Genomic DNA, 12,586 nt, shown 5'->3' on the forward strand with positions numbered 1-12,586 from the left:
AGTTGACATTGTCCCCACCAGAGCCCTGTGTCTCGGCCGGGACTCTGCTACCACCAGCCCTTCCTGAGCCTTCCACCTCCTGCCCGTCCGTACCTGGATGCCTGCTGCTGCCACTTTAGGGCCCTTGGAATCCTTGTACTGTAGCACCTCTCTTGTGCGGAAAACCCTGAACTCCTCGTCCAGGCTGCTGAAGGGAAGTCACAGCTTATTGCACCTTCCATACAGTGCTTCGCCGCTCAGACCACGAGGTAGGCCCAGCCACCTTCAAAGGTAGTTACTGACCTTCCTCTCCAGCAACTCCACAGTTGTCACAGGCACCTCGTATACCCGTAGCGGCCATAGGATCCGGGGTAGGATACCATGCTGGTAAATCCAGGCTTTGAACCTTCCAGGTAGGCCTGACTTGTCCACCGTGGTGATCCAGCTCTCAAGCTCCTTAGAAATTGATCACATGGCAGCTGCATCTCTGAGGCTACAGTCGAAGACCTTCCCCAAGCTCTTGACTGGCTTCTTGGTGATAGATGGAATTGTAGTGCCATCCAAAGTAAAACGAAACCTGTCTGCCACTTTGCCCTTCTTCAACACCATGGACCTGGATTTAGCTGGTTTGAAGCTCATCACTTCCCATGCGCTGAGCTTTTCCAGGCCCTGGAGGATCCACCTGCCGCCAGGAACTGATGTTGTTGTGACAATGAGGTCATCCATAAAGGCTCTGATTGGGGCTGCTGAACACCAGACTTGGTCAGCGGGCTTCTACACTCTGCCTCAGCTGCCTTGACTATCATATTCACGGCAAGGCCAAAGGGAGTAACGGAAATTGTGCACCCAGTTATAATCCCCTTCTCCGGCCTATGCCAGCCTGATGTCATAGCTCCAGAAGCGACTCTCAGTCTGAAGTTCCTGTAGTAGTTCAAGATAAGGTCCTTGATCTTTCTGGGAACATGGTGTTGGTCCAGTGTAAACTCCACCAGTGTCTGGGGTATTGACCCATACGCATTGGCAAGAACTAGCCAAAGCATGACCAGGTTTCCCTCCCCCATGTGCGGCTCCCTGATCAGCTGGGTGACTACTCCAGTGTGCTCCAGGCACCCAGGCACTCCGGGAATTCCACCCTTCTGCACTGAGGTGTTGATGTAAGCGTTCTTGAGGAGAAAGTCCGTCATCCGGCGGGACAAGACACTAAAGAAAATTTTCCCTTCCACGCTAAGCAGTGAGATGGATCTGAACTGTTCCAGGTTCGACAAATTTTCCTCCTTGGGGATCCAGACCCCCTCTGTGTAGCTCCACTGGTCTGCCACTGTCCCCCTGCACCAGATCACTCACTGGATCTTCCAAAGAATCTTGAGAAGCTCCGGGCAGTGCTTGTACACCTTCTACATATTTTCAGCAGATGCCAACCCAGTGAAAAACTGTATGAGACACAGAAAGATAGAATGCAAATACAATAACTGAATAGAATGGGAAATTCCAAGGTCACTGGGATATGGCAATAAAGAAGTCAATCCATAAACGACCAGGACTTTTTATGAGACCATACCTGTAGCAGCCTGCACAAGTTTTACCTTCTTTTCTTGTGATATTATGCAATATAGTCTATTATGTTCTCACCATAAAGGAGAACAATGACTTATCTATTTGAAACATATTGATTCTGTTTTGAAGGGGTTTCTTTCCCTTGACTGGTGACTCTAGAACTCAAGTAAATAATCTCAAGCAAAAAGGTCAGATATTAAAGGTAGAGTTAGGAAAGTAGCTGTTCACTCAAAAAAAAGAACAAAAATAAAAAAAAAAGCATGTGTAGGTCACCTGGTCCCTCAAGACTATCCCACTATTCAATTCAGGCATGCTCATCTAATCAGGCCTCAACTCCTCTGCACTGCCAATTCTAAATTCCCCAATATTTCAAAAAATTATCTCCCTCAACCTCAAGTCATCAATCCTCCAAAATTTTATACGCCTAAACAAGGTCACCGCCATTTCCTCTCAGCCCTGGGGCATTCTAATCACTAAAGCCGGGTTTGCACGGTTATCTATTCAAGCTGACAGCAATAAGAATTTTTGGAATCTATGAAATCAAAGGACATTTACAATATATCAGTTGAGTGGGAAATTGGAGTTTGAAGAAAATTAGCTGTGATCTTTTGAAGTGCCAAGGCAATCTCAAGGGGCTTAAAGGCCAATCTTACTCATAATCATATTCTTATGCATCATTGAACCAAAGATGTATTTCATCTTATTGTTGCATGAGTTTAACCACTGAGGTTAAGTATAAATATAAATGATGACATTGTGATTTGAACCGAAGGAGAAGTCAAAATGTTCAAGTGCTCACTGAAATCATAGCAGAGGAGCATGCTTCAGACATTAAAAATAATTGAAGGGAGCTTAGGAAGAATCATTGAAAGGGCATGATAACATTGATTATTTCCCATATACCTAAGGGGATGCAGACACCAAGGGTATATTTTTAATGAATCAGAGTTAAACCATAAGAAGTAGGAACAGAATTAGGCCATTTGGCTCATTGAGTCTGCTCCACCATTTGATCATGGCTGATTTATTATCCCTCTCAACCCCATTCTCCCACTTTTTCTGTGTAACCTTTGATACTCTTACTAATCAAGAATTTATTAACCTGTGCTTTAGATATAGTCTATGACTTGGCCTCTACAGCCGTCTGTAGCAATGAATTCCATAGACTCACCACCTTCTGGCTATATAAATTCCACCCCTTCTCTGTTCTAAATGGACGTCCTTGTATTCTGAGGCTGTGCCCTCTGGTCGTAGACTCTCCCGTTATTAGAAACATTCTTTCAACGTTCTCGCCTCTATCTAGGCCTTTCAATATTCAATAAGTTTAAATGAGATCTCTCCCTTATTCTTCAAAACATCAGTGAGTACAGACCCAGAGCCATCAAATGCTCCTCTTACATTAACTCTTACATTCCCGGAATCATTCTTGTAAACCTTCCCTGGACCATGTCCAACACCAGTACATTCTTTCTCAGATAAGGGGCCCAAATCTGATTACAATACTCCAAATGCGGTCTGACTAATGTCTATGAACACTAGCTCATTTAAAAAAAAATTTCTGTTTGCATAATTTTTAATTTAACTATTTAATATACATATACATACTTACTGTAATTGGTTTACTTATTTTTTCCATATTATCGTGCATGGAATTGTCTGCTGACGCTAGGTTAACAAATATGCTGGTGATATTAAACCTGATTCTGATTATAAAGCCTCAGCATTATATCCTCGCTTTTATAATCCAATCCTCTTGAAATGAATGCTAACATTGGATTTGCCTTAGTTCTGATTCAAACTGCAAGTTATCCTTTAGGGAATCCATAAGATCATAAGACATAGGAGCAGAATTAGGGGATTTGGTCCATTCAATCATGGCTGATCCTTTTTTTCCCCTTCCTCAGCCCCACTCACTGGCCTTCTCCATGTAACCGTTGATGATGTGTCCAATCAAGAACCTATCAAGCTCTGCCTTAAATACAACAAATGACCGGGCCTCCACAGCTGCCTGTGGTAACAAATTCCACAAATTCACTATCTTCTGTCTAAAGAAATTTCTCGATGCCCCTGTATCCTGAGGCTGTGCCCTCTTGTCCTAAACTCCCCCACCATGGAAAATATCCTTTCCACATCTACTCTGTCTAAGGCTTCCAACATTTGAAAGGTTTCAATGAGATCCCCCCTCATCCTTATGAATTCCAGCTGAGTACAGACCCAGAGCCATCAAATGTTCCTTTCATTCCCAGGATCATCCTTGCGCACCTCCTCTGAAACCTCTCCAATGCCAGCATTTATTTTCTTAGATGAGGAGCCCAAAACTGTTCACAATACTCAAGGTGCAGTCTCACCAGTGCCTTATAAAGCTTCAGCATCACATCCCTGCTCTTGTATTCAAGACCTCTTGAAATGAATGCTAACATTGTATTTGCCTTCCTCACCACCTACTCTCCCTGCAAGTCAACCTTTAGGGTGTTCTTGCACAAGGACTCCCAAGTCCCTTTGTATCTCAGATTTTCGGATTTTCTCCCCATTTAAAAAATAGTCTGCACATTTATTTCTACTACCAAAGGGCATGACCCTGCATTTGCCAACATTGTATTTCAGTTGCCACTTTCTTGCCCATTCTCCTAATCTGTCAAAGTCCTTCTGCAGCCTTTCTGTTTCCTCAACACTACCTGCCCCTCCACCAATCTTTGTATCATTTGCAAACTTGGCAACAAAGCCCTCTATTCCATCATCTAAATCATTGATATACAGCATTAAAAGAAACGGTCCCTTCACTGACCCCTTCTCTCTGTCAGCTAACCAGAAAAGGATCCAATTACTCCCACTTGCTGCCTCCTACCAATCAGCCAATGTTCTAACCATGCCAGTAGCTTTTATGTAATACCATGGGCTCTTGACTTGGTAAGCAGCCTCATGTGTGACACCTTGTCAAAGGCCTTCTGAAAGTCCAGACAAACAACATCCACTGCATCCTCTTTATCTATCCTACATGTAACCTCCTGCACTAGGGCTTCCAAGACTCTTTGTGCACCTGATTTCTGAATTTTCTCCCTGTTTAGAAAATAATCTACACCTTTATTCCTGCTACTGAAAATCTATGGCCACACAATTTCCTACACTGTATTTCATTTTCCACTTCTTTGCCCATTCTCATAATCTGTCCAAGTCCTTCCGCGGACTACTTGATTCCTCAAAACTGCTTGCCTCTTCACATATTTTAGTATCATCCGCAAACGTGGATTCAAAGCCATCAATTTCATCATCTAAATCATTGACTTAAAACATAAAGTGAAGCTGTCTTAACACCGACTGTTGTGGAACAACTCTAGTCATCAGTCACAACCAGAAAAAAAACCCTTATTCTCACACATTGCTTCTTGCCAGTCAGCCAATCTTCTGTCCATGATACTATCTTTAATGTAATACCATGGGTTCTTTTCTTGCACAGCAGTCTCATTTGCAGCACCTTGTCAAGGCCTTCTGAAAATCCAGTAAACAACACTGGTTGACTCTCCTTTGTCTATCCTTCTTGTTATTTCCTCAAAAAATTCCTGTAGATTTGTCAGGCAAGATTCCCCCTAAAGAAGCCATGTAACCCGAAACCTCATCCTTAGTGGGACTCTAACATCTTCCCAACCACTGAAGTCAGGCTAATTGGCTTATAATTTCCTCATTTTCCTCCCTCCCTTTTTTAAGAATTATGTGACATTTGCAATCTTCCAGTTCTCTGGAACCATTCCCGAATCTAGGATGACTACTAATGCCTCCTGATCTTTTCAGCTCCCTCATTCAGAATCCTGGTGTGTAGTCTATCTGGTCCATGTAACTTATCTACCTTTAGACCTTTCAGCTTCCCAAGCACCTTCTCCTTTGTAATAGTGACTACATTCACTTCTGCCCTCTGACATTGTCAAATTCCTTGCATATTGACTGATGCAAACTACTTATAAAGTTCCTCTGCCATTTCTTTGTCGCCCATCACTACCTCTTCAATTCAATTTTCCAGTGGTCCAATATTGGTTTCCTTCTATTGGTTTTTAAAAGCTTCCCAATCCTCCAGCTTCCCACTAATTTTTGCTATGTTGTATGCCCTCTCTTTTGCTTTCATGATGCCTTTGATTTCCCTTGTCAGCCACGATTGCCTCTTCCTCCGTTTAGAATGCTTCTCCTTTGAGATAATCTAAACCTGTGCTTTTCAAATGACTCCCAGAAACTCCAGCCACCGCTGTTCGGCTGAACCCCCTTCTACTGACCCCTTTCAATCGACTTTGACCAGCTCCCCTCTCATGCCTCTGTTGTTCCTTTTCCTCCACTGTAATAATGATATATATAATTTTAATTTCTTCCTCTCAAACTGCAGCATGAATTCAACTGTATTATGATCACTGCCTTCTGAAGATCCGGATCAAATTCTGGTTCATTACTCAACACTCTATCCAAAATTGCTTTTTCTTTAGTGGGCTCTAAAAGCTATCCTGTAGGCATTCTACAAATTCCATATCTTGGGATCCAGCACCAATATGATTTTCCCAATCTAAATGCATATCCCTCATGACTCATTTCGCATGCCTTTTCTATCTCCCTTTTTAATTTGTACTTTGCATCTTGTACATAATTCCCTCATTGGATTTTTACCCTTGCAGTTTCTTCACACTACCCATAAGGATACGACATCTTCTGGTCCCAAATTACTTCTTTCTGGAGAATTAATTTCATTTCTTATCAACAGAGCCACGCTACCCTGCCAGCCCACCTGCTCGTCCTTTGATACAATGAATACCCTTGGATGTTCAGCTCCCAATTGCAATGTTCTTTTAGCACTACTCAGCGATGCCCACAACGTCATCCTTTTTAATTTTATGTCCATATTACTGGAAGCCAAATTCTTATCCCTTTCTAAACTTTTTCTTTATTCTGGAAATTTCCATAACTTCTCCTGCATTCTTCTTCCCTTTTACTTTATCCTTACTTTCCCAAGCTGTTGAACCAATCCACCTGCTATTTAGTTTAGTTGTTTAAAATGCCAGATTAAACGCCATGTGGAATAACTAGTAAACTGGAAAGTTCAGAAGGTGAAAACACTTGAATTAATTGACTGAATTAACCCACACGTATTGTAATGTTCCCATCATTGCCCAAGCGTGACATGCATTGAATTTGTCTTTCCTGATGAAGGAACTATTTGCACGCGATTTTTAAAAAGTTACAATGAAACAGTCACGCCCTTATTCCACTTCTTTCAGGTTTACTGCATGAAGCAATCTTTGCTTCAGTCTGTATAGTATCTTAAGGATGAAGAAAAACCTGTTCGACTAGAGTTTAAAATTACTCTAGCTGGACTATACAACTGACAATATTGCAAAAGACAGCCATCAGTTATGGTAAGGTGTTAAACAAGCAAGTTCCAGCTTGCACAGGTTGTCACTTTACAATCAATTCATCTACTAGTAAAGGAGCAAATAACAAGTGATGACATTTGTCTTTGTCTTCCCAGCAACCTTAAACCCTTTCCTCCCACATCTGCCCCACCCCTAAAACCATATCACGCTTCAAAGCTTGAGAACAAACAACTATAATAGCTTCTCACAGCAGTTACTTCTATAAAAGCTTTCCCTCATTTATCTCCTGAATGATTAAAATATCTGAAGACAATTGGAGAGTTTACAGCTGAATTTTTTTTTCATAATTTAGGACACTGAAATGCATTTTCCACAGAAGATATACCATAACTATAAGTAATCACTTTTTCGAAGAAGTTGTTGATGTTGTGTACTTGGACTTTCAGAAGGCCTTTGACAAGGTGCCACACATGAGGCTGCTGAACAAGATAAGAGCTCATGGTATTACAGGAAAGACACTAGCATGGATAGACCATTGCCTAATTGGCAAGAGGCAAAGCGTGGGAATTAAGGGAGCCTTTTCTGGTTGGCTGCCGTTGACTAGTGGTGTTCCACAAAGGCCTGTGTTAGGACCACTTCTTTTTACGTTTATAATGCCCTGGGGAAGGTTTCACTGCTAAAGTAATGGTTTTTCTGTAGCAGCAGAGTTTGGGCTATGGCTAGAGAAAACAGGGACTTTGGAATGTGCGCCGTCCAATGAAGGGAGTGCTTTTTCTTGTTGTGTGCCTAAGAGCGAGGTGTTCTTGGTCTTTTGTTCAGCGGAGAGATGAAGAGAGAAGACGCAAGGTCGCAGACTGCAGAACAGAGTGGATTTGGAGTTGGGTTGGGAGTCGACGACACCCGGGGGAAACTGATGGAGGACTAACGGACAGGAAACCGTGAGCTCCAACATGCACATTAGACTGTTTCATTAAAGTGGGCCCTTTTCTTTTTGTTTTCTTTACTAACCCTTTAGTCAAATTAAGAATTATAAAGCTAAATCGCATCTGGTGTACCGTCTGTCCTTTCGTGGTACTGACTCGTAATGGGGGAACCAATCACATCGCATCCACACAAACAAAAGGTTTTACACCTCAGATTCCACCCATTTGGCGGGGCCAGAGACTGTCTTCCCTAGACTAATGCTGCTGGCCAAACCTGAGGGTTACACGTTATATATCAATGATCTGAATGATGGAATTGACGGTTTGTGGCCAAGTTTGCAGATTATACAAAGATAACTAGAGGGGCAGGGAAGGTTGAGGAAGCCGACAGGCAACAGAAGGACTTAGATTAGGAGAATAGGCAAAGAAGTGGCAGATGGATATGGTGTTGGGAAATACATGGTAGAAGAAATACAATCATAGACTATTTTCTAAATGAAGAGAAAGTTCAAAAATCTGAGGTCCAATGGGATTTAACAGTCATGCAGGATTCCCTAAACGTTAATTTGCAAGTTGAGTCGGTGGCGTGGAAGGCAAATGCAATGTTAGCATTCATTTTGAGAGGACTAGAACATAAAGGCAAGGATGTAATTTTGAGCTTATATAAGACACTGGTGAGGCCTCACTTGGGGGCACCGTGAGCAGTTTTGGGTCCCTCTTTGAGAAAGGATATGCTGTCATTGGACAGAGTTCAAAGTTGTTTCACAAAAATTATTCTGGGACTGAAAGGCTTATCATATGAGGACCACTTGATGGCTCTGGGTCAGTACTCACTGGAATACAAAAGAATGGGGGGGAATCTCATTGAAACCTATCGAACGTTGAAAGGCCTCAATAGAGTGGGTGTGGGGAGGATGTTTCTGCAGTGGGGGAGCCTAAGACCAAAGGACACAGCTGAAGAATCACAGGAAAGTCATTAAGAATGGAGATGAGGAGGAGTATCTTTGGCCAGAGAGTGGTGAATCTGTGGCATTCGTTGCCACAGGTGGCTGTGGTGGCCAATTATTGGGTATATTTAAGGCAGAGGTTGATAGATTCTTGATTAGTCAGGGCATGAATGGATACAGGGAGAAGGTAAGAAATCTGGACTGAGGGGAATGGATCAGCTGAGGAGCAGACTCGGTGGACCAAAAGGCTTAATTCTGCTCCTGTATCTTATGGTCTTACAGTCTAAGTGTTGTTAATGTATCTGACCCAACCACTTCCTCTACCAGCTCATATACTGACCACCCAACTATTGTCTCTCTGGTTCCTATTAAATCTCTGCCCTCTCAAATTAAACTTGTATCAGTACATCAGAAAATATCTTGTGGACATCCACCTGAAATGTTAATAATTTTTTCTTCTTCAGAATTTTCTTTCTTCCCCTCATATTTCAAACAAACAGTACACAATATCTTCCAAAAAATGTGAAGCATTTTTTTTAAGGGCACCATTGTAGCATAACAGTTTGTGCGACACTATTACAGCTTGGGGCATCAGAGTTCGGAGTTCAATTCCGATATCCTCTGTAAGAAAGATTGTATGTTCTTCCCATGTGTATGTGGGTTCCCTCTGTGTGCTTTGGTTTCTTCCCATAGTCCAAAGATGTACCAGTTAGTAGATTAACTGGTTATTGTAAATTGTCCTGTGATTAAGCGAGGGTTAAATAGGTGGGTTACTGGGCAGTGCAGTTTGTTGGGCTGGAAGGGTCTATACTGCACTGCATCTCTAAATAAATAAATAAATAATGTGATGTCTCATGAGTTATTGAGGCAGAAGACCAAAAGTTTTCTAAAAACAACAGGTTTTCTGATGAAGGGTTCCTGACCTGAATCATTAATTCTACTTCCTTCATTGCAGATGTAAACCAGATATGCTGCTCTATTTGCCTATGAACACCATTCAAAAGCAAAGGTCTCAAAGGAAAAAAGAAGGTTGAGAAGTTCAATAGTGTTTAAGGGAACTTCATACCCTAGAATAGTTAACATACTGCATTAATCATCTAAATTCCAAATTTTATTTGAAATATCTAAGTACTAACTCTGTTTATTGCAGGTAACATTTCTGAGGAAATGTGATTTTTAAATAATTGCTTTCCAAAACATGGTTTTATTAAATGCAGACAGTGAACTTTGCTTCCCCTATTACAAATCAAAAGTCACAATGACAGATACAACATCAGTTAGCAATAACGTTCACAAATCTTTAATCTTAACTTCATCCTGAATTTTCCTCCTGATCCAATGCAGCACAAGAAAGCACAATAAGATAAAGAACACAATAGTAGGAAACACAACACATAAGATAGCTTGTATACATTTTTTTTGATTCACTTTTTCTTTGTACCTTCCACGTGTTGTTCTCTGGAGAACCTTCATTCCTGTGAGGTAGCATGTCTTTCCCTCCCAGCAAGCATTTTGTGTCAGCAGGTCTTCTTCTGCTGAGCAGAATGTGTTCTGGTGAACTTCACTAAATAAACCATATACGTCTTGCACCAGAAGACAGAGCCTATAAGAAAACAAACAATTAATCTAATTTTTAATATGATTATCTTTTCTCTGAACATGAATTTTTTGTCCAGTAAGACTTTATCTTGGTCCGTTGTTGTTTTTTAAACCATATAACCATAACACCATAAGACATAGGAACAGAATTAAACCATTCAGACCATCGAGTCTGCTCTGCCTTTTGATCATGGCAGGTTTAATTTCCCCCTCAATGTCATTCTCCTGCCAGCTCCCAATAACCTTTGAAATCCTTACTAATTACGAACCTATCAACCTCTGCTATACAATCAGTATATCCAATGACTTGACCTAGAAATTCTACAAATTGTTCCTCATCTCCGTTCTAAAAGGATTCCCTTCTATTCTGAGGCTGTGCCCTCTGGTCTTGGATACTCCCATTATTGGAAACATCCTCTTCACATCCACTCTACCTCAGCCTTTCAATATTCAGTAGATTTCAATGAGATACCCTCTCATTCTTCTAAATTCCAGCAATTACAGGGTCAGAGTCATCAAATGCAACTCATAATTTAAACTTCTGATTTGCAGGATCATTCTCATAATCCTCGTCTGAACTCTTTCCAATGCCAAGCACATCCTTTCTCAAATAAGGGGCCCAAAGCTGCTCATGATACTCCAAACATGGTCTGATCAATGCCTTATCAAGCCTCAGCATTACATCTTGTGTTTATATTTCAGTCCTTTTGAAATTAATGATAATATGGTATTTGCCTTCCTTACTACCAACTCAATCTGGAATCTTGCACTAGGGCTTCCAAGTCCCTTTGCACATCCCATTTCTGAATTTGCTCATCGCTTAGAAAATAGTCTGCACCTTTATTCCTTCTACCAAAGTGCATGACCATATATTTCCCTTCACTTTATTCCATCTGCCATTTCTTTGTCCATTCTTGTAATCTGCCCAAGTCTTTCTGCAGACTTCCTGTTTCCTTAGCACTGCCTATCTCCACCTATCTTTGTATCATTCAAAACTTGGCTACAAAGCCACCAATTCGGTCATCCAGATCGTTGACATATAATGTGAAAAAAAGTGGTACCACCACCGACTCTTGCAGAATATCACTAGTCACCAGCAGCAAACCAGGTATGGTCTCCTTTATTCCCACTCTTTGCTTTCTGCCAGTTAGCCAATCTTTCATCTGAGCTGGTATCTTTTCCAATAATACCACATGACATGTCCTTTCAACATCTCAGGTATACAGGGTTCCCCCGCCATCCGGAGGTAGAGTGTTCCTATGAAACCGTTCGAAAGCCGGAATGTCGAAAAGCGAAGAAGCAATTACCATTTATTTATATGGGAAAAATTTGTGAGTGTTCGCAGACCCAAAAATAACCTACCAAATCAAGCCAAATAACACATAAAACCTAAAATAACAGTAACATATAGTAAAAGCAGGAACGATATGATAAATACACAGCCTATATAAAGTAGAAATACTTTTCCACAATCATTGCTGCACTGTTCTCCGTAGCAAAAATCCCATGCAAGCGCTCTCAGCAGAAACACAGCGCAAACGCTGTTGGCAGAAACACAGCGCAAGCGCGCTCCAGTAACCTTTAAGCTATGAAGCTGCCAAATCATACCAAATAACACATAAAAATACAGTCGATATAAAGTAGAAATAATGTATGTACAGTGTAGTATCACTTACCGGAATCGGGAAGACAGCGCAGAACACACTGATGATGGTGTGTTAGGCTAAGTCATCAGAGGTCGGGGTGGTGCAGTGGCTCCCACCCTCCGGGCAGCGACCCGATACCGATCTGCGATTGGGCCAACATTTACGTGCCGGGCGGCACCTAATTAATTAGCTTGTTTGTTTCAGCTTTTTTCTTAAAGATGTGCTGGGTGCCTCCCGACTACCGCTGCCTTCTCCGCTAATCGCTATCTGTTTGCGGCCCAGGGGTTGGGATGGTGGGACACTGGGGTGTCATCTCATCGTTGATCAGGGCAGGCAGGTCATCTTCTTCCATGTCTGCCTGCCTCGATGTCAAAGGTCGAGGTTCGTCATCTGCTGTGGCTGATGTGGAAGGCTTGCTTGACTGCTTAGCCTCACGCATTTTTAGATCATACATTTCTTTGTAAGCACTCAAACCATCCTGCAAATATGCCCTAAACTGATGTACCCTTTCAAAATTAAAGTCGTACTTTATCACTGCAGCGAAAATCTCACGCAGTTGCTTCACGTTCAGTTCCTGGATGAGTTCACTTTCG

General features: G+C 41.8%; 1 protein-coding gene across 3 annotated transcripts in view; it reads right to left on the reverse strand.

Annotated features, from left to right (window-relative positions):
- The window catches only part of spidr (scaffold protein involved in DNA repair), a 280,768-nt gene that overhangs the window by 26,909 nt on the left and 241,273 nt on the right, over nucleotides 1–12,586 (reverse strand). For all 3 annotated transcript variants that reach the window (XM_072255220.1, XM_072255211.1, XM_072255230.1), the window contains exon 11: nucleotides 10,190–10,351. In XM_072255220.1, the coding sequence (XP_072111321.1) occupies nucleotides 10,190–10,351 (162 nt within the window). The remainder of the gene's footprint in view (nucleotides 1–10,189; nucleotides 10,352–12,586) is intronic.

This window comes from Mobula birostris, chromosome 1 (genome assembly GCF_030028105.1).
Source record: "Mobula birostris isolate sMobBir1 chromosome 1, sMobBir1.hap1, whole genome shotgun sequence".
In the NCBI taxonomy this organism is placed as follows: Eukaryota; Metazoa; Chordata; class Chondrichthyes; order Myliobatiformes; family Myliobatidae; genus Mobula; species Mobula birostris.